Source organism: Pteropus medius, unplaced genomic scaffold (assembly GCF_902729225.1).
Source record: "Pteropus medius unplaced genomic scaffold, Ma_sr-lr_union100, whole genome shotgun sequence".
NCBI lineage: Eukaryota > Metazoa > Chordata > Mammalia > Chiroptera > Pteropodidae > Pteropus > Pteropus medius.
Window position 1 is genome coordinate 3,544,714 of NW_024350397.1, and position 23,567 is coordinate 3,568,280.

Below are 23,567 nucleotides of genomic sequence, written 5' to 3' on the forward strand. Positions count from 1 at the left end.
CAATTTCACATTGCTGATCAAATGCAACCATCTCTGTCAGCCCTTCCCTGCCCACCCTTCACCCCATCCTGGCACTGCTCCCCTCATTTCCTTGCTGTACTTTCCCCCTAACATTTACTATAATACAATTTAAGTTTTACTTATTTTGTTTTTATCACCCAATGAGATTATACACTCCACGAGGGCAGGAATTTTTCCACCGTTGTAGGAATGAAAACAGTCTGAGAGTAATCATTCAATAAGTAATTGTAAATAAACTTAAAGACATCATTATCATTCCCATGTCCCTCTTTACCAAATTACTTTAATTAAAGTCACACAATCTTGGGGTAAAAATAAAAGCAAAAGACCACTACACATTAGTTTGTCAACATGTAATGCCCTGGGTTTATTTTGTGAGAATTCTATCACAATTTTTTCCAGGTGGGATTAAAAACCTTAAGGGTAATGTATGCCATTGGACTGGGCATTCAGACTTCGGTACTGACAAAGCACTAGCAGTAGTCTGTTAAGTACCATTCTCTTCACAGAAGAGAGGTCAAATATTTCCAAAGGAAGGCACCCGATATTTGTGGTTCTGGCCTTGCAGCCTTCTGGAGAGTCTCAAAAGGAAAAGAGCTGGCTGGCTGTTTTTAGAAACTGGAATGATGATGCACGTACAGCAATTACTGCATTCTTCTCCCTTATATCCTTTTTTGTAAGAACAAGTAAAGAATGAAGTCTTTTAAACAATTCGACAATAAAAAAGTACAATTTTTTTTGTGCTAAAAAAAGGGCAAGACAACATAAACTCCAGTTGTAAGGACTCCATTTGCATACTTGATTTAACACTTTTTGGTGTGGAAGGAAATGGGCTACTAGGCTGTTTGTAGAGCAGCAACATAACATTAGTGCTTTAAGTACCAGAAACTGCCCACAGCATCGTGGGCAAGTGGGGACGGGAAGATTCAGGAGACTTCATTTTTAGCTTGTTACTTGTCCTAATGGTAGTAGACCAGGAAGATCCCCATTTAACAGTACATTCCCCATTTTTTTTTTTTAAAACTGATGCCTTTTTTTTTTTGTAAAATTCTGTATGTATGTCACCATTTTTTTTTCACATGATACACAGAAAACTCAGGGACCCGGAAGGGAACCAAGTTATGTTATACCATTTACAAAATACCAAGGAGTCCACAGCTACCTAACACATTTACTACAGCACAGGAACCGATGAAGGTACAGTGTACAAAAACTGTAAACACGGCACAATAAATAGATAAAACAGCAGGTTCCGCACCATGCACATGATGTGATGACACTTCATCTCTATACAATCTCACATCTCACACTCTTTGTTGTTATTTCCCTCCCACCCCCCACCCCCAAGTGCAAAGCATCACAAATGAACATTTCTGTATTCAAGTAACATATATACAAGGGTATTACAAATATGCAGTACTGTACAGATAATTGCTGTATTCTTAATTTACAGATGTTGATTTTTTCCTATTAACAGTAAGAAAAGAAAAATTGAAGCATGAGAGATGAGCATTGCTGTCAAGTCCCCACAGCTGCCACAGAAACGCATGTGCTGCATTCCATCATCCCTTGCATTCAAAATGCTACTGATGCATAGCACCTAATCAAGTCCCCAGGTTCCAGTCCCATTCCCGAGGAAGCTACGTGACCTCCATCGCTACTGTATTGTCTGCTATGTTGTTTAGTGCTGGCTTTTCTGATTCATGATTTTCCCTGTTGAAATAAAGTTCGATAAATTACTTTTCTGCAACAAATTTAACAAATACAAATTTAACAAATCAAGGCTATCTTCCCAATAAAAAATTTAAATATTTTTAATAGGAAGAAGTTTGACTCTTTTGAGACAAAATTTCGGGTAGAGGAATATGAACCTTTATAGTTCGTTATCAGGAACACACAACCAGAAGTCAGGCTTATCCCACTATAAATTCCACGCTGAACATATTACTAACTGAATTGCAGTAGTGCCCAAGGAACCTGCATGTTAAAAACAGAAAGAACCCCCAAATAGTCACAAGAGTTTAAAAAAAGGCACAATGACTGAGGTTCCTTCCTGTCAGGTTCTACATGCGTAGATGAGTAGGAGAGCGACTGAGCTGGGCACCAGAAGACCAGGGTCTCAGCTGTGCTAGTACCGAGGCTGCTGAGTGTGCTTAGAGAAGTCAGTTAACCTCTCTGGACCTCAGTTTTTTCATCTTTGAAACAAAGGGATTAAAATAAGTGATATAAAAAGTTTTCCATATGCCATGAGTATCCCATGATTATAGTTCTATAGCAATGAAAACCATGCATTATATATTTAAGGACTATGACTGATTAGGTATGACCAGACTCAGGACACTAATAAGAATGGGTTAGTACTGAGCAGACAGGAATGCATGGGGATTGGAAACTAAAGGCTGCAGTCTGTTGCTACAAACCCTGCTCCTCCCTCTGGGCCACTGTCAGCTGAGGACCTCTAAATATCAGTCTGGCCTTCTCCTACTCCGACTTCAACTAACTTTCCCAAATCTCTAGACAAACTAGTTTACTTGTTAACCTCGGAACACATTTATATTTCTCCGACTGTCTTCCTTTTCTCTGCCCAACCAAGAACATATCTGATCTTATTTTGTAGAACATTCCCAGAACACCCCCGGCATGAAAAGATGTCTCCTTATACAGAAATTACAGCCATAATCTATACAATTAATTGGACACGTATATAATGCTTTGTGATACCTCTAGAATGATTGTTACCTATTATTTACAATTACCATTATTTAACTTTTCACACTTTATGTTTGTTTTCTAACTAAACTGAAAACTCCTAATCTATCTCTTTTTGTTTCTCCCATAGTACTTTGTCAACAGCAGGATTTTAATTGCCATTAATGTTTAAAATAGAATGGAGCCTGAGCAAACATTCTAAACTGTCTACTGAAACCCAAGAAGACAAGTTAGCATAGAAAATAATGGTTTGATTAAAAGTTGACCTGGTATGAATACCGTAAGCCTTTACATTAAGAGCAGCTTAGCATACTAGCTATGGTGAGTTCTATCAATTTTGTCTACATAAGAAGCTGTGGCAGAAATCATAAACAAAAGAAGCATTCTAAAGAGAACTCCTTCCACCCAAAAGTGGAAGAAAAATGAGAGCATTATAAGTTATTATTACACTAAGAAAGTGATGCCCAAATCATACATGAATATTCACTATACCATTTAGTCCAAATTCTCAACAATACTGAATTACATTTATCTATTTAGTTCTTATATAAAGAATTCTCATTTATACATTTTAATGTACCAAGAAAAAAGGAAAAAACACATAGAGAGTAATGTCAGAATTAAAATTAGATCTTTTATTTTTCAAACACTTTCGTCTTAAGATAACTACTTACCTTGGGACTGAATCTACAGAGGATGAAGATGGAACCTTGGAAACTTGACAGTTTGCTGCGGCAGCCAGCTTTAAGGCAGACGATGGAACAGCACTTAAAGTCCTAGGTATATGTCGTGCATTTATGGGGGCAATAGAGTTTACAGTGGCAACTGATGAAGGTACAGTTAATCGAATGTTGTTCCCAATCAGGACCTGAGTTGTTGCAGAATTGGCAGCAGTTACTTGATGACTCAGTGCACTGTGGGAACTTGAAGTCTGTGTCATGTTTGAAGGCTGTAACAAAGTCGAACCTGCTGTTGATGGACTCGTATGTACAAGTGCTGTTGGCGTAGTACTACTGAGGTGTAAGCCCTTGTATACTCCTAGAGGAAAAAAAAGAAGCAACTAAAAATTTGCAACTTTGCTGTTTATTATAGATATGTGTCACAAAGAGTAGCAAAACCATTTCAGTATCTTTATCCTTACCTGAGGCTGGAAGGACGCCATTCACCCCAATTCCGAGCACCACATCATCCTTCATCTTGAATCCCATTAGTTGTTCTGATGTCACCAAAGCAGAAGCAGCAAATTGAGCACTAGCAGAATCCAAAGTCTTGGAAACAAAACCCTAAAAAGAAAAGTATGAAACAAATCTAATCAGCATCATTTAGTCTCAAATTAATATTAAAGCTACACAGGGCAAAAATCAATTTGAATATAAACAAAAGAAGTGGCAAACTACTGAAATATCTTTATATCTCTTCTGACAGTCAAAACTCAAGGAATGTTCAAGTAATCTTATAACTTAAGGATTATGAATTTTGATCCTCATATGTGACTATATATAATATGGACCAATTAACAAAATAAACTTTCTATAATGTGGAAACAGTAAATCACCAACACAAAGTGTTGGACAAGAAATAAGCTAGTAAAACATTTCAATGATTGACAAATACATATAATGAATAAATGAGTAGGTAAACTTCTTTCACTTAACTTACACATATATACACTTATAACCAAAGGCACCTTTGGGACAGTAAGATAATTATCCTTTTAGAATGGAAATTAACAAAATATCATAACAAAATATCATAAAAAGGCCCTTGAATTTTTTAAAATGAATTTTTCTTTCAAGATGCTCAGAGACTCAACTCTCAGCCTTTAAGCCTTAAATGTGTTTAAATGGCAAACATTTATCATGCTTTAGGTTTAAAAGTGATTTATTCTAAAAAGAGGTTATATTAGCTTGATAATCTTTAATCAATTTTAACAATAATTAAAATACCAAAGATAAGGAGCTAGGTGTAGGTGGGGTTATAAATGAAAGAGGAGTATTTACAGACCACAGTCTGGACTTGAAGACAGGGTCTCCATCTCATTTAACTATGCTTTTTAGTTTTACTTTTTAAAATAGGGAGCAGAGGCAACAGCTTCCATACTCACCTGTAATGTTCTTTCTAAACCCTGTATAGAATGGCTATGATGTAGATTCAGGCGAAAGCCACTTTTCTGCTGGTTAGATGCAAGGTTCTATGACAACAGTTGGTAATTAGAGATGAACTCTGGTGGGAAACAATGAGGGATAATCATAAGACAGACAAATCCCTCACCTGTGAAGTGTTGGTGGAAGAATTACTATTTGCTTGCTGTTGCTGAATTTGTGCAAGCTGCTGTTTCTGCATTAGTGCCAGTTGCTGTTGATGTTGCTGGTATTGTTCGGCTGTAAATGCTGAACATAAAATGAGGAAACATTTTATAAAAATGCACAGATATACACATCTTACAATACTAAAACAAATTATAGCATTAAAAAATTTGTGCAAAATTAAAGTATTTGACAAAAGCTCATGGTCCTGTTAAAGATCATTTTTCAAATAAAATTTCAGCATTTTTTCAACCACATTTAATGAGAGTGGCTCGGGTCTAAAGAAAAACAAAATTAAATTTCCTGAGTTAAACAGGAAAGAGAACCGCTCACTTCCCAAGCTGCAGAATCATTATTTTTGTAAGCTGTGACACTTGTGCTAGACAGTGTAAAAAGGTAATACCAGCTTTTTAATCCACATATTTAGAAATCAATTTTGCACTGAGTTTGAGAAGAAATCTGATAATTACCATTTGGTTTCTAGTTTACTCGTACTATTGTCCAAGGCATTCGGAAGATCCCTAATGGTTCTGTGTATAAATTGTTATACATATTTTCTAATTTTAGTCATAAATAATTCTTCTACATGAAACATAAGATTGTTGGTTTATTGCTTTTTTTTTTTTTTTAAAGAACCCATCCTTTAAGTTTAACAGGAAGAAAAGAGGCTCCAAATGTTAAGGTTAATTAATTTTCCCCACCCAATTAACCCACCTGGAAAAAATCCAGTCAATAAGAACGGAGTTGTTTATGTTGATTTACTGTACAGAATGATGTCTGAGGAAAGACACTGTATTATGCTACTTATGTTTGTCTATGGAGAGCTCAGTTCTAAAAAAAACAAACAAAAAAATGTTCATTTATTACTCCCCCAAAAGTGTGTGCATTTTTTAAAAAGGAAACCTTTTTCTTTTGCCAATTAAAAAAAGAAAAAAAAAGCACATACAATCACAACATCTGACCTTATAGGCTTCTTTAAGAAGCCTGTGATGTTTGGATAAGAATTATTTCAAAACAAAAAAAAAAAAAGAAAAAGAAAAAGGGTTATCATGCATCCCTGGATACCAGGGAATCTATAAATCATGCAAATTTTCTCAACCGTAAGTTTATTATTTTCAAAATACTGCCACTTAATTTTTGTCTTTAACTGCATTTTGATAATTTTGTTAGAATATCACTCCATCGAGTTTTATAATTTTCACTTATAATTCATGAAGAATCTTTATGTACCAGGATACAGCTTCTACCCTGTAGAACTACAGATGTTTAGGTAGGAATTCTTTCATATTTTGAATGGATTAGAAAATAGTGAACTAATATTTATGAAAACCTCAGAAATTACTATATCAACACAGGCTCTTATACTTAAGTTGAACTAAGTTTTTGGGCTACAAGAGCAAAAAATTTCTTGTTGGGAAAATTCTATTGATTTTTTAAATTTTGTATTACAAATCTGTTTAGTTGATATCTGTCCTTCGATGAGTTTCTTTTCCTACTATGTTTAAAATTCTCAGATCTGATTTCTACAGAGAAGACCTTTACTGATAATAGAATAATTCCTAAATACTGATGTAAAAGTAACTTTCTGTCACTTGGATCATTTACATAGAGCAGAAATGTGTTGAATCAGAACTTGAGGAAAATTTATAAAATTTAATGCTGTCCTGAAAAAATGTTTATAATTAATACAATATTTATGTTTTAAAAAAATCCATAAAAAGCAACTGTTTAAACCTAAAGATCCTTAATTTAGTAGACAGTTTTGCTAATATGTTTTTTTTTTTAAATTTACACTTTAATTTCCTAAGCTTGAGTGAGTTGCCTAAGTCTTGAATTTCCTAGTAGGAGATGCTCAGTAAAAAATTTTAAAAAGGACCAATTCTGGAAGCGCAGATCATTACAGATATAGGAAAACAATAATTTAGTATTCACCGAAGACCTAAACAGAAAACTCCATTTATATGAACGGAAATATTCTTTCGTAGAATTTTGCTTGTGTTTGTATTATAATAATAATAAAAAAAAACTAGCAACAATAATTTGAACATCAATTTGAATAAAAGTTCCAAATAGTTTTGCCCTATTTAAATCAACATTTTAATCCTTGGTTTCTAAAAGGTCTTGAGAATGTCACTATTTTTTTTTTTTTTAACAACTATTAACTTCCTTCTAATACCGATTTAGAAATAAAATGTACCTGACATTTTAATCACTAATACTCATCAAGATTTTAGATCACTATGTTAGTTAGCCTATTTCTTAGGTATCTCTATACTCTAGAGTCTGGTTATAAAATTTTCCCTGGATGTTTTTGATAAATAATCTAGAAGAAACATACAGAGCAACATACAAGCTGGAAATGCTGGTACTCAGTATGTTCATCTAAAACATGGAAGAGATTAAATTAGGTGATCACTGTAGTCTTTTTTCACCATGAGATTCTAAGATTTTATATTTCTTCTTAGAAAAAAATAAAAGAATTTTAGATCAGGAGGGATCTTTGGTGATTTCCTCCTATAACCTTATAATAGGGATGAAACTTTCATGCGAGGTCACAGATATTTACTAGTGGAAAGGGAAAAAGACCACCTTGAAACCAATGAGATTTTAAACATAAATATAGACAAAAGTTTCTTTTAGATTTATCATTATCTACAAAAAATAATAAAACTTATGTACCAACAACGTGAATCAAGTGCTTTGAAAAAGTCTCACAGACACAGCACCTAATAAACATGAGTCTAAGCAGCAGAGAAGTCATGTGAGGGACATGATTGATTAAAAACTGAGACTAGGGAAGGAGCATGGCAGGACTTTAAATATTTGAGACACTATGATGATGTTGGAGATCAAGAAAACTTATCCTGTATGCTTCCAAAGACAAAACAGGAACCAGCAGATTTAAATTTAAGGAAGCAGCTTTTGTTCAATATATAGACAAACATCTAAACAAGATGCTCAGTGGTAGAATCATCTGATTGAGAAAGTTGTTGAATGTGCCCTCACTAGAAGTGTCTAGGCAGAGGTCAGAAACTACTGTTTGGTTGCTTGTTATAGTTCTCTGGGGTAGGAGTTTAGATGAAATAATCTAGGATTTTGAGTTCACTTCTCATACATGGAAACTGTCATGCAGTACACTAGCACCTGGAACAGCCCCTTTAGGTCACTTTCCTGTAGCTGAAGCAGAACAACTGAGATGACCAAAGAAGAAAAGGTGGGGAGGGTGACAGGTACTTAGGGAAAAATAATTTTAAAATTCAGTTTGAGACGACAGATTCTAGATTACGAAAATGTATATTTCTTGAAAAGCAAACAAACAGAAATACCCCCTATTAAACCCAAAGACCTAATTTAAGAGACATCTCTCAATTAGAAATTTTTTGATCAGTACAGAGCCAGGGAATTATTCTAATAAAGGAAAAGGGGTAATTTAAATATATATAAAATGAAATGACTCCAGACAGTATTAAAGTATGATCCCCTAATCAGTAAGCGTGAACTGATAGTTTTGATCAGCCATCTAGATAATTCAATCTGAAAAGAGAAGTTTGGTAATTCATTTGATGGCAAAACATGACCAAACCTGAATTCATTTGGCTGCAAATGACCAGAACATAAGATTATTTGTGGTCAAATATTCTACGTCGTGTGACTTAGAATATTCTTGCACTTCACCGTGAAAATGCAGAACCATTAATGTATTTCACTACAGGTGCTACTCCAGATTTCGCTGAGGATGTAATTCTGAATTTTGAAACACATCTGGATAAGGATTAAGGTCCTGCAGACTTATAAAATCCAACAATGAAAATATTCAGTGCTCAAACCTAGAGTTCTTTTTCTACAGTAAGATTAAATATCACTTTACAAACTGAAGTAAATTGCACTAAGTAAGCTACAGATATTGACACTTAGAACATAACATTCTAGCTACATACTTCCTATTCACTTATGAGAAGAAGTCTTTAGTACAGGTGTATGAGATTAGAAAAATGAGTTACATGCTGATGAAATTTCATTGAGAACTAGGAATTCAAATCCTAAACATATAAAGGTGGTTTTAAAATCATTTTTCTGTTTTCAGTCTTTCTGAATTAGAGTCCTAATTATAAAAAAAAATTAATTCTGACATCTGATATCCCGTAAACTCAAACACATGCAAATGATACTTAGTCATTGAACAAACACTAAATTTTCAAAGGTCTTTTCATAAATTAAAAAAAATTAGAAAACCGGATTTGAAACTGTCCAAATCACCTATTAACTAAAGATTATGAAAAATGCGCAATTTATTTTGGAATAGATTGAGTCCTAAAATCTAGTCCTGGGAATTCTAAATACACATATGGTAAGCCTTCTCGAGTTCCTCAACATGGTGTCATTCTGTTGTATAGCAGCATCCGGAAGGACAAGTACTCCAGCACCTGACTCACCAGGCTACTCATCTGGCCACATAACTATGCAAAATGGCCAAGACTGGGAAGCAAGCAAAAAAGATCCTGAACAGCTGAAACAGAGGCTACAAAAGTTGGTGTGTTAAAACTCATTCCCTTCCCTTAAAATTATGGGCTCTTGATATCCTCATTTAGAATTTCCTATTTGAAAATGAGAATAAATAGGCCCTTTTGGATGATTTAGAAAAACCAGTCCAGAAGGCATCATTATGCCACAGCACACATATTAATATTTAAACAATGACAGAATAAGCAAAAATGACAAAATCAAAACACACATTTGGCTTAAATAAGCAGCAGGCAAGTTTATCAACTGACTCATATCTCACATAATAGTTAAGTTCTAAAGTCAGTGTAGGAAAAATTAAGCCTTAAAATTTCCTTTAGAGTGTACCATGATGCAGACCCATCTCTTTCAATAAACCCAAGAGCCAGTTTTGATGCTGACAACAGACTAGATCGGAGTTTCTGTGGTTGAGTACCAGATGAAGTAATGTTAGTGGGCCATGCTCTAGGAAAAAAAAATCTTTAAAATTATAATTACACTGCCCAAAGTGAACTGCTTCATATGACTAAAGTGGCAATGCAGGCTCTGCTGCAGGGGAGCAAGGGACCACTTCTGCTCCCACAGGGATCCACGCTGGCAAACATTCTTTTAGTGGAACTGTATTTAGAATCCTGTATAACATCTAAACTGCTAAATTTTAATTTTTTGTTTTTCTCCAGGGGTCTGTAATTGAATTCACTTAAATGTACATGTGATAAAATTCCACTGTAATACGTTTTATAGAGCATAAAGACAAAAGCTTTAGGTTTCTGGACTATTTATAAATATAAAAGAATAAAGCTCTACTTTATAGCAAACTGTAGGCATCTATTCTCTGAGTATATAGGAAGCTCCAGTAAAATTTAAGGGAAAATTTAAAACAAGTGTAACAAAAAAAATTGATAAACTCATTTTTTAAGAGCTGTATCACATACATACATATATATATATATGAGAAGGAAATGATTTAAAGGAAAATTACAGTTACTAAAGATTTTTTTTCATCAGCTAAACTTTTGGTAATATTACTATTCAATGTTTCCCTTTTAATATTCTTTGGCCAACACAAATTAAGTAAGTTTTACAATATTAAGGCTTACTTAAGTTGAATAGCAAAACAATTCATAAAAGAGATCATTACAAGATCCTTAGGATGGTTACACAATTCCACTTCTCTGTTTTAAAAGGAGGAGAATGTGCCAATTTTCCACAAGTCTCAAAGAATTTTATACAGCTTAAAAATCCTTATCAGGGAAAATGCATTACAAGCTTATACTTTTAAAATCTCTACATTCACTATAAATAAGTCTTTCATATTTAAAAGTTTTTCATTTTGATTGACTATAAAAGCAGAGAGATGGAAATTAATGGGATTATAAATAACCTGTTAGACCTCAGATAATTTAGATTATCTTCTAGTTGATATCTAAAATGTAATTATTTTTCTTATAAGCTAAAACTTCCACTTCATAGAAATACTTTTTTTCTAACCACAAAATAAGTTAGTTTGTGAAATCTTTTCTGGAGGTCTTTAAAAAAAGCACATTTTAATATTTAGTAGAAGGTTTTACTGTAGCCTTACATGTTTAAGGAACAGAATAAATATCTTTATAGTCCTTTCAAAATCTAAATTTAAATTATCTTTACAAAAATCTGTAGTAACATAATTTTAACAGTGAATTTCTATAATTTCCATGCTTCGGATAACAGATTGATGCTTTAAAATAGAAATCTAAAATTTTAGAAATATTTTTAGTAGACAGCATTTATTTTAGATACATTTTACAAAGTAGCCATATGCTAAAGTAGACGCTATCTAAAGATGTTTCCAAAATTATTAAAATAATCCTTTAACTTAAATATTGTTCTGTGAAAAATTAGTCTCTCTTATAAATTATTCTGAATTACTGTGACAGCAGATAAGCCTTGCCAGTCTACTTTTAAGCAGTCTAAGTAAAAGACTAGAGACGTGTCCAAGCATAAAACAGCGATAATTTGTGGTCCGTTTTCTTTTCATATTGTTTTGAAAACGTAATTGCTGGATTTTGTGGTTCTCAGTGCATCCAGGAAACAAATGTCATACATTAAACAGTAATAAACCACCTTAGTATGTAGATATGTTTAAATGAAGAAACAGGATTCAAATAAATACTTAAGCATAGGTCTTTCTTCTTTTTTGTAACTATTTGGAGATAAAAGAACTTTTAGCCATAAATACAATAAACCACATATTCAAAAAATTGATGAACATGAATTTCTACAGAAAAGTACATCATAACAAATAAACATACCAAAGTGTGCTGAACCACTGCTACTTTTACTTTGTGTAGAGGTACTGCATGTCTGGGTCCCAGGTTGTGCTGTTCCTGTTCGATTTATACTCCTATACAATTTTCTACAGGAGAGTTCATCATTGTCACTGTCATGTAGGGGTGGTGTCCGAGGCCTAAAATGCCGCCATCTACATGATTTGATATTGACTAGTATCTGACTGAGGTCTTTAGAGAAGGGTTTGTCCGAGGTATTTGTTTCTGAGGTATTGGCAAACTGATTGACGGGAGAATGTTGTGGTGAGGAAAGCATTTCCAAATCCAGATGGCGAAATGTACTGTCATAGTCTGAGTGAGCTCTGTCCAGTAAGACCCTGTTAAAAACAAGGCAGGAAACACTTATGTAAAATAGTTATTCAAAAATTACATAAAAAAGGTTTTTCTTTCTCCCCCAACTCCCAAAAGCCATTTCATACTGAATATTTAAAAGCTATAGATTTCATTATTTCCGTAACTGGCCGTATAGGCTAAAATCTCACTATCTGATAGGGGTTCTTTCTTTATGTTATAATAATCTTATTAAAGAAGAGTAATCCACCTCAAAGAATAAGGTAAATATTTTACAACAGCAAGAGTCTTCTAACAGTTCTTTGGGTTGGTCTACCAGTGTAAGTTACGGATAACATATGAAAATAATTTTCAAATTACTTTTAACCAAAGATTTTCACATCCATCACAAAGTACCAGAGCACTTTAAAAAATGTTGCTAACATATATGTTCTCTATTTAAGGAAAAGCTTTGTGTGTGTGTGTTGTGGGGGTAGGATGGGCAAGGTAGGAGAAAAGCAGTAAAAGGTATATGATCTTTGGGGTATGTTATACTATCGAAATTTCTAATAGACAAAATATTTGAGATCCCTAACTCGAGAGGATATATTTTGACTCCATCTTAAAATGCTAATGCTGACTAATGCTAGTACAGAATAAAATATAGCCAACATAGAGAATTTTCACTACTATTGATGTTAACACAACGATGTGGGGAAAAGTGCTAAATAAAATGTATTTTAATGTCCGGATAATTCTAAACTAATGTTTAAAGTGATGAAAACTGCAACTAAGATTAAAAAATGAGACAAACATACGCATAAGCCAGTAATATGTCATAAATCATATCCTTAGGTTTCTTCCTGAAAGCACCTCGATATTATCTATTTTGCCTTTTAATTTTTCCGCATTTTACGTGAAAGCTTTCGTTTTCTTTGCTTTTATGCACTCTGCAATTCCTTCCCTCCCCCCATACAAAGGTGTTTAGAGTATGAAGGAGTTCTATCAGGTTTAAACAAAGGCAGAAGAGCAATCGGATCGTGACAAACTGGGATGTCAAGATCAGGTCATGCAGATTTTTAGAGGCCTTTTCACTGATGAGTTAAACAACTCAGTATACTATAAATGACATTTCTTAGCCTATTTAATCCTTTTTTTAATATCTCCCAGAACTCCTGAAACAACTTTTTGTAGTTTCTTAATACAATTTATGCAATCATGATTTACACCTGCCCTTGCGTGGTGCCTTCTGTCATAATTCTGTTAGGATAGATATCTGAGGTTTTCAAACTTGAGAAGAAAAGCAGATCCATTAGGGACCCATTAGTTATGCATTAAAAGCTATGGTTGTATAAGAACCAGGGAGCAAAGTATTTCAGTCAAAAAATCAGTTTAGAATAGCAAATGACAACAAATGAGCTATTTAGAAGGATTACCTCACTTTAAATTTTAGATTTGATTACTCTACTGTCTAAAATATCCCCATGCTTGCAATACAGAAACACCTTACCTTCCACCGCGCCCAACCCGTCTTCGTGCAAATCCAATACACCTTTGGGGTACGGTAAGGGTAGTTAAGCAGTATCTATATCGCACATCCCCTAATCCTCCATCTTTAGGACTAGTCCAAGGCCAGTTGCCAGTTTGGTCTAAGTGAGGCTTAAAAAGAAAAAAATCCAAATTATTTTATTTTCAGTTAAAGGTAAACAGCTTGTTATTTAAAAAGAGAGCCTGAAACTTACAGCATAGTACTGACAGCCTGCTTTCCTACGGAAAGCAAAGGGACCATCGGGATCGTTTTCTTCCTCAGCTTCCGAAGAGCCGGACAAAACCTTTAAATAAAATGAAGTGAGTCAAAACATGACTTTCTACATCCCTGCCCTATAGTCACAGAGAGATTTTTATATTTACCTGGGAGAGAGGCTCTTCGTCAGAACTGGGAAAGTCATACTGGTTTAAATCTTTAGCATTAAAGACCGGCAGCGCAGCAGGACTTGTCTGTTGAGGTGGGGCAGCAGCAGATGACGGTAAGACTTTGGGCTTCTTTTCATATTTACGTTTAGGTCGGATAAGATCGGCTTTATCTTGCTGCAATAAAGTCATTAGTTAATCAAACACTAGGAAACTATGTTCAATAAACCTGCAGTTTTAGGGAAGTTTTAAAAAGAAGTTTACTGCTATATGAAAGCATTCATACTCGTATAAGAGATACAGACTCATGTCTTATATTGTAAAGCCTTAGAGGTTGGTTGGTCTCTGTGAAAACATGAATACGCTCCTACAGCCTAAACATAATCTCATAAGTTATTTTGTTTCAGTTAGGAAAGGAAAAGAATGTTAGTTCTCCAGCTTCTGAAACCCTGTAACTGCAGTCAATATTTACTGCTAGCTCCTGTCTTTTTCTTACTTTTCTATGAAAATACAGGAGAGAATTAAAAAAAGGTAGAGGGGACTATCTAGTCTTTATTCTAAAGAATTAATAAATCAATATAGGGAAAATAATACTGAAAACAATTTTACATACACACAAAGCAGACTTCAGATTACTAGTTAACATAGAAAATAAAGCCATAATACTGAGGTGTTATGAAAATAAAGAGTAGTGAGGATTTACCACTAGTTGAACAATGAAGGCATTCTGGAGTGGTGAATTAATTCTGAGCAGTTTTAGAGGATAAAGTTTTGAAATCATTAAACTAGGGAAACGAAAGGGTAAAATATAGAGGGCAAGAGTGATTGAGCTGATGAACATAGGGCATGTCAGAAATATGTATAAGCAGTGATGGCAGAGGCTAGAAGTATGACTTTGATGTGTAGGAAAAAGGCAAGAAAGATTATAGGCAAAAAACAGTATTTGTTAGGAGGAAAAGATCATGGCAATATCTGGTTATGTAAACATGATAAATATTTCTGTCAAGTTTTATGCAGTGTGACATTATGGTTTTTGGGAAAAGTTAATTACAAAGAATTATTATTTATAAGCCCTACTGAATCAAAAGCTGGCTTTGCAGCAATATTTCATATGTATTTTTCTTTTCACTTTGATTCTAATGATAAAATGCCACTCCATTATCAGCTATTATCACAGAACTTTTATCACCTTATTAACTTTAAACTCCTTCACATCCATTGGTTCCTGATGTTTAAATTGACTGCTATTAGTAATAGGGATGATGGGGATGGCATAAGTAGGTTTCACTGGCTGTCTCTGTGCCATAACCTCAGACATAATCTCTCCATTGTAGTCACCCAAATTATACCTGGAATTATAAAAAAGAAAGTTTAAAAAATTAGTTCTGTAAGTACTTATCCTTAGGACTATTAGTAACAGAGATATAATTATATACACTGATTAGAGTTGGTAAAATTACAGTTAAACTTTGACTAATTTGCTGAATGCTTATTAAAATTAAAGATTACATAATTCCTTTGGTTTCTTTCTTTTACTTTTTGGCTTAGAGCTTTATCTTGCCACCATAAATTGATGACGGTAGAAAAAAAAGCAAAGGTTTGAATCTTAACTTAACAATTTTGGTGAGAGATCAGGCGGACATGTTGAAATTAATGCCTCAAATGGTGCTGAGGAACTTTCTGCTAATTTGAATTGCCTGTGCTGTAAAACTAATTTTTCAGAACTGAATCACAAGAAATTTAATAGTGGTTTTCTTTAGGGATAGGGACTAGGAAGTTGGGAAGTTTTCTTGTGTACCTTGATGAATGATTATTAGAGTGTTAAGATTATGAACCTTTCCCCCTCCTTTATGCTTTTTAAAAAATCAGTACCATCTAGTGAGCAAAATAAAAACTTTGACAAATTCTCTCCCTTATACCCTGCACAAACTCACATAAGTATTAGAAAAACAAGATTTAAAAATGGAAATATCTGGCATATTGTAGTTTACTGAATTAGTCACTTGAAAACAAAGAGAGGAACACGTAAAATTTTACAAAGTATATCAACCACACATTTAAATAATCTCTAATTATTAAAAGATTATGGAGTCACAGATGACTGCTTAGAAAATAAATCAACTCAAGATTCAAAATGCTGCTGGTAGCATGCTTCCTAATGCTAGTAAAATATACATTACCTCTTTTCCATTATTTCCAGTGTTAAGTGCAATAGCTCCCTTTTACTCTTTTCTCTTCTTTTTATCATCTCTAGAATAGTAACAGCCCGACTTAGATCTCGACGCAGCTTAAGCATTTTTTCATAAGAGGCCTCGTCATTTTTGCGATTCTGCAAATATAAAGTTGCTTGTTTAATGTCAATAAGCATTTGGAGCTAGAAGCTACAATAGCTGAACATAACAGCTATTAATATATATAAAAATGTGTATATTTGAAGGGAAGAGAATTTAAAAACTGTGAAAGGAGGCAGGGATTGCCAGGAAATCAATTCTGTATATGATTTTAAATGGATTAACATTAAAATATATCAATTGCTCCATAATGAATCTTAAGGTTGACTCATTTTACATTAACATTTTAAATTAGATTATATAGAAAGTCTACTTAAACAAATTAAAACACAGCCTTCAGATATTGAGATATTCATAACTAGGATATAAGAAATTACATCAAAAAAAAAAAAATTCCAAAAAAAATTCTCCCAAATTCACTTACTTTCCGAGTCTGCATTTTTTCAGTACGTCTTCTGAAAGCCACATAAGGATCATTTGTGCTGGAACCATCTCGCTTCTCTTGTTTTACTGATGGGATAAGAGATGGCCCGCGACAATTTTTTCTCTTTTTAATCCAGTATTCATAAACTTCTCTAATTAATTCATCGTCTTCTTTTAGCAGTAGTTTGGCTTCCTGCAGACTGACTGGCTAAATGTAAAATTATGATGTCATTTTCACATACAATACATATATAAGGTTTAAAAGTACTTCTAAATTTAAATGAAAACAATCAAAATAACAACAGAATGTACAACAGCAAACATGTGAAATATCTTGCACACATCATTGAGCTAGATACTTTATATACATTATTTTATTTAATTTTCACAAATATCCTATGATATTTATCATCTCTATTTTATAAATGGGAAAACTGAGTCACAGATAAATGTAAACATATTGCTCAAAATTATTAGGTTATAGTGGGCTGAGATAGAATATAGCTTCATTCTTGTTAGCTCTATAGCCTGCTCGCTTACCCCTCTCCTCAACGTTCTACTTTTTCCATATAAATGTAGATATTTATATAAATACACACACACTTATTATATATGCACAATTAAGTTGTACCTGCTGACCACTGCCTTTTTCTAGACGGTCAATCATCTCTTCAAATTGCAATGGGCAGATGTCCATTTTCTTTTTCAGTTTATTCACGAATACTTCATCTTCAGAATCCAAATCATAATCAGGCTGTTCAGCATCCAAACTAAAAGCTGACAGAAGATACCATAAACAATCATTTACTGTGTGAATCCATCAACAAAAACCTCTCACAGATGTCTGGATAAAAATAAGACCTAAACTTTCTGAAGGAATAAAAAGATTTCTTTGAATTTTGTTTTCAGACATACAATCTAAGCTTATAGATATGTTTCCCACATTTGAAGTTTAAGAAAGGAGATCACTTTTAATGTTAATATGGATATAAGTGATAAAAGACAACGGATGTGATCCCATTTCCAAAAGCAAATAAACTAGAAGCTCATTATTAAGAACACAAAGAGCTTATTAATGTATTGCATTGAACTATATGAAAGTTTTATAGTTCAAAACTTGATACAATATCAGCAATTTCATATGGTTTGATAAAAGGTCTTTAAGTAAAATTGTTTCTAGAATATTTAAGTCCTATTTTGTAGATTTTTAAAAAGATTTCAATTAAAATATAGCTAACACAATATTGTGTTAGTTTTATCATAGTAGTCAACATTTATATACCTAAAGAAGTGGTCGCCATGGGAAGTCCAACAATCATCTGGAGTACAACACTATCACAATATTATTGACCATGTTCCTTAATGCTGTGCACCACATCCCTATGACTTACTTGTTTTATATCTGGTAGTTTGAACCTCTCATTTTCCTTCACCTATGCAAACAGAGCTTTTGAAAATCTCGAAATAGATTAAAAAAACTAGACTGTTGGATTAAAAATACTTGTTTTTATGTCTCTAACCAAGATAATCCATATTTGTGTGGTTCATCAGGATAACCACTAGCCATATGTGGCTAATTAAATTTAATTAAATTACAAATTCAGTAACTCAGTCACATTTGCCACAATGCAAGTATTAAAAAGCAACATGTGGTTAGTGGCTAGTGCTGTACCAGACAGTATAGATTATAGAACATTTTCATCATCACTGAGAGTTCTGTTAAAGAGTGGTAATTAGATAATCCAGAAAAATAAACTGATAGGGACCAACCAGCAATGTTCGGCCTTCTTAAGGGTATATTTTATATACTTTTAGGGTCACATTTTTATATCACTTTCGTATCTTCCACTATAAAAATTACTTTTCTTTAGTTCAAATCACATTTACAAAGCTTAATTATTCATAAAAGTGAAACAAGCTCACCTAATATAACCTTACTTTTGCATTATCAAAATATATTTGACATACTTCTGGCATACATTATATCATCAATGACAAGTCACGTCTAACAAACATATCAGGGAACAGAATCAATACCGGAAAGGAAAATTCCTATCCTAGGGAGCTCAGTGAGTTTCCCACTGAAGTTCACAAGTATCTGAGAATCAGACTGCTCTTGCCAATGCAAGAGCTATTCTTTTAGTTGGTACAAACATATCTAGGATCTTTCAACATAAGGAGAGACAATTCTTGTTCATGTATAAAATATTAAAGCCCTAGAGAAAAGCTAACATGAAAAAATTCACTTTAAGATTTCATTTGACCAAAAAGACCACAGGCAATGATGAACTATAATTTAGCTTCAGCCAAACTTGCAATTCCTACAGCTCAGTGACAGCTTATAAAGATGTAACTTGTTTATCATGGTCCTAGAAATAGGAGAATCTTCAAATTTTCTGGGCCATGTTAATGAGTGTCTTCAAAGTAGAAAACAGGGTATGAAGAGAAACAGGCAAATGGGTTGTCTCTTCTAATTAAGTTCTGCCAATTAAAATGAGACCTAGCTAGCCAATAATTGTTAAATAATCCTGTAGAATCTAACTCCTTTAAAAATATTTGATGGGGATAAACACAGACATGTGTATGGTTAAACAAAATATAGTATAATGTACAGATAGGGAAAATGCTATAGAAAAAAATTTTAGCAAAAGAACACAATAATACATATAAACTCACCAGATAATTTTTAGAGAGCGGTACAAACCATGTACTTGCCCTCGGACTCAAGAGCCCAGTGATAGAGATGAAATGTATATAAATATCTATGTAACAAATGCCATATTATTGTTCAGACTAAGTGTATATGGTGGGTATGTCCATAACTTCCAAGAGTATTTTAAAAATACAAGAAGCAAATTGTGAAATAATATTTGGGTGCATGAAATGGTACAAAATGTGGATTAGAAACAGAATACAATCACTGATTGAAAAGAAAGCACATCGTCCAAGGCTGAGCAGAAATTTCTCAGATCAGGAATGGTAAACAGGTTTCAACTCAAGCACTAACTCTCAATGACTGATAATATCTACTTGCAAAACTCCTGGAATAAATTCGAGCAGCAGAAAAGACTGGCATATTAGTGATATTTACTATGGGATAGTAGGTATTTGATGTCTTTGCCTTAGACCTAAGAAGACAAATCTATCACTGGCTAGTTAGATCAGGACATTCTTGAACTTCTTTATATTAATAAGTGACAGAGCCTGGAGTCAATTTTAGAATGTACGTGGGGAGAGTAAATAAGGAATCCCAGATTTGACAGATCTGAAATCCTTTGTAGATAAAGCTCTGTGGTTCATGCTAAGATTTTATCTGTCAGAAAGTAGTATCAGAAGAATAATGGGGGATTAAGAATGTATGTTGTAGTGGGATGGGGAGGCAGGTAGGCAAAGGGAAAAAGAAAATGTAATCTTTCATAATGAAGGCATAAAGACAGGATACATTTATTCTGAAAGGTATTAAAAAAAGTAAATGCTGTAAGGATCTATTTTTTTAAAATTAAGTTTATTGGGGTAACACTGGTTAATACAATTATATAATTTTCAGGTATATATTATAATTTGACATCTCTATATTCTGTTGTGTGTTTACAATCCAAAGTCCAGTTTCCTTCAGTTACCATATATTTGATCCCTTTACCCACTTCACCCTCCTCCTATATTTGACTCCCTTTACTCCATCTACCTACCCCCTCCTCCCCCATCCCCTACCCTCTGGTAACCACTGGTCCATTGTCCATGTCCCTGAGTTTGTTTGTTTTGTTCATTTGTTGCTTTTAGGTTTAAATCCCACATATAAGTGATATCATGTGATTTTCTACTTTTTCAGTCTGGCTTATTTCGCTTAGCATGATTATCTCGAGGTCCATCCATGTTGTTGCAAATGGCAGTATTTCATCTCTTCTTATGGCTGAGTAATATTCCATTGTATATATGTACCACAGCTTCTTTAGCCAATTCAACGTTTCCACATCTTGGTCACTGTGAATAATGTTGCTATGAACATCAGATATGGGTTTTCACGTCTTTGGGGTAAATACCCAGTAGAGGGATTGCTGGATCATATGGTAGATCAATTCTTAGTTTTTTGAGAAACCTCCATACTGTTTTCCATAGTGGCTGTACCAATTTGTAGTCCCACCAGCAGTGTATGAGGGTTCTTTTTCTTGGCATCCTCTCCAACATTTGTTATTACTTGTCCTGTTGATTACAGCCATTCTAACAGGTGTGAGGTGGTGGCATTTCACTGTGGTTTTGATTTGCATTTCCCTAATAGATAGTGATGTTGAGCATCTTTTCATATATTTGTTGGCCATTTGTATGTCCTCTAGGGAGAAGTGTCTGTTCAGGTTCTCTGCTCATTTTTTGATTGGATCATTTGTTTTTCTGTTGTTAAGAGTCGTATGAGTTCTTTGTATATTTTGGATATTAGGCCCTTACCAGAGGCATTGCTTGCAAATATATTTTCCCATTGTAAGGATCTATTTTTTAAAAATATTTTTTATTTGAAGTTCAAACTTACAAAAGTTGGAAAATAAAAACAACACAAGGAACACCTACATATCCTTTACCTAGATTCGCCCACTGTTAAAATTTTAATGTTTTATCATTCGCATGTATATACTCTGTTTCTACACACACACACACAAATTTTTTGAGCCATCGGAGGGTAAATTACATTCATATAGCTCTTTACTGCTAAATACTTCAGCGTGTATTTCCTAAATATAGGTTCTTCTGGATAATAATAGTATAGTCATTAACTTCGTAAATTTACACTAGTACAATTTAATCTCCTGCCTTATATTCCAATTTGTCAGCTAATTCATAACATTTCCCCCCTCCAGCATAGGACCAGTCTAGGATCAGGTATTATTTTCATTGTTATTTCTTTAGCTAATTTAAACTGGAACATTTCCATATCTTTTATCTTTTAAGACATTAATTTTTTTTTTAAACACTCCTCTTACCAGGACTTTATTATTGTTGCTGCTGTTGTTATCATCATTACCACATTTCTAACTTTGAAATGAAAGTCAAGTGCAAAGGGAAGGGGGAGAGAAAATTGTTCCTGTCTATTCTGGTCAGACTGTTTTGTCCTTTCTTCCAGTATAAATAGGAAAAGAGAAGTCCTAGCTGTATAATCTAGAAGCTTTCCAGATCACTAATCAAAACGGAAACAACAAATTAAGACCTTTTGTATCAGGAAATGTTGAGCAGCGCTCAGTGAAGTAGCTTAGAAGGTACCTACCATCTGTAGCTAAAGAAGGGGATAATGGTTTTAACAGGGGTTTCTTCCTTCAGAGATCTGACTAGAATAAAAATTAAGATCTCTTTCCTAAGCCAGTTGAAGATAAGAATAGAATTGAGATGTTCCCAACTAATGTCAATGAAATGTTAACAGATAACATCTAATGAATACATTTGGAAAATGGTGATTTAAAATACACTTTTTTTCTTAACTGCAGGATGCCCCGAGCCTATAAACACAGTAATATGCATTGTGATTCTGAGGGTAGGGATGGGAGTAATGTGCAGTTCATTCTAACATGTTTGGTCACTGCTTTTTTAGGGCACACTAATTATCATCTTAAAAACTCCAAGGAACAGTTTTTGTAACTTTTCATTTAAGAGCTTTACAAACAGAAATGAGGGGAACTGAAATGAACCAGTCCATACATATAATTCGAGGTAATGTACCCTTCACAAGTAATTTACTAGACCGCCTAGTAGCCATGATTCAATGTTAACTTTGGAGAAATTTACACTATAATTAGCTTTTTTTTGGGTATTTATTATAGTATATTAAAAGCCAATACCAATTTTTAAAGAATTAACATCAATTTATACATTCTCTTCCAGAAAACAGAATAAGAGGGAACACTTCCCAACCTGTTTAATGAGGTCAGTATTACTCTGACACAAAAACCGGAAAAGAAAGAGTAAAAAAAAAAAGACGACTACCAACCAACATCTCTCATGAACTTAAGATGCAAAACTCCTCAATAAAATTTCACCAAATCCCACCCTATGATGTATGAGAAAATAATATACCATAGCCTAGTAGGATTTATTCCTACAAGGCTGGTTCAATATTTGAAAATCAACCAATGTAACCTATCATGCCGACAGGCTAAAGAAGAAAAATCACATAAAGCTATCAGTTGATGAAGAAAAAGCATTTGACAAAATCTTTTCATGATAAAAACTTTCAGTACACTAGGAACAGAGGGAAACTTCCTCAATCTCATAAAGAGCAACTACAAAAAAATCCTACAGGTAATGTAATACTTAATGGTAAAAGACTGAATTCTTTCTGTCTAAGATCAGGAACACGGCAAGGATGTCTGCTTTCATTACTCTTATTATATATAATATAGTACTGAAGTTCTAGCCATTATAATAAGAAAAGAAAGAATTAAAGACATATAGATTTAAAAAAGAAAAAATCACAACTGTTTCTATTTGCAGACTACGCACGATTTTCCAAGTAGAAAATCCCAAAGAATCTGCAAGCATCTCCTAGAACTAGTAAGTAATTTTAGTCAAAGCCACAGGACATAAGACATAAGACATAAGACATAAGACAGGACACAATTCAACTGCATTTCTATATACTGAAATGAACAAGTGCAGTACCATTTTTAATTGCTCTAAAGAAAATAAAACACTCAGGTATAAATCTAAAAAAACATGTACAGTATTTGTATTGGGAAAAATCACGAAGTGTCAATGAAAGAAACTGAAGGAGATCTAAATGGTGGGAGTCTAAATGGTCATGGTCTGGCAGCCTCAGTGCAGTAAAGGTC

General features: G+C 33.7%; 1 protein-coding gene across 4 annotated transcripts in view; it reads right to left on the bottom strand.

The window, feature by feature from the left end:
* Positions 1-359: 359 nt before the first annotated feature.
* EPC1 (enhancer of polycomb 1) overlaps positions 360-23,567 on the bottom strand; it is a 94,850-nt gene continuing 71,642 nt past the window's right edge. The window contains exons 3-15 of one of the 4 annotated variants that reach the window (XM_039839758.1): positions 17,390-17,535; positions 16,760-16,966; positions 16,225-16,373; positions 15,234-15,393; positions 14,045-14,221; positions 13,876-13,965; positions 13,644-13,792; positions 11,828-12,180; positions 5,002-5,120; positions 4,835-4,921; positions 3,872-4,013; positions 3,405-3,768; positions 360-1,734 (exon numbers count right to left, since the gene is read on the bottom strand). In XM_039839758.1, the coding sequence (XP_039695692.1) occupies positions 1,662-1,734; positions 3,405-3,768; positions 3,872-4,013; positions 4,835-4,921; positions 5,002-5,120; positions 11,828-12,180; positions 13,644-13,792; positions 13,876-13,965; positions 14,045-14,221; positions 15,234-15,393; positions 16,225-16,373; positions 16,760-16,966; positions 17,390-17,535 (2,216 nt within the window). In that variant the 3' untranslated portion in view covers positions 360-1,661. The remainder of the gene's footprint in view (positions 1,735-3,404; positions 3,769-3,871; positions 4,014-4,834; positions 4,922-5,001; positions 5,121-11,827; positions 12,181-13,643; positions 13,793-13,875; positions 13,966-14,044; positions 14,222-15,233; positions 15,394-16,224; positions 16,374-16,759; positions 16,967-17,389; positions 17,536-23,567) is intronic. The other 3 variants (XM_039839760.1, XM_039839761.1, XM_039839759.1) reach the window with 3 other exon arrangements.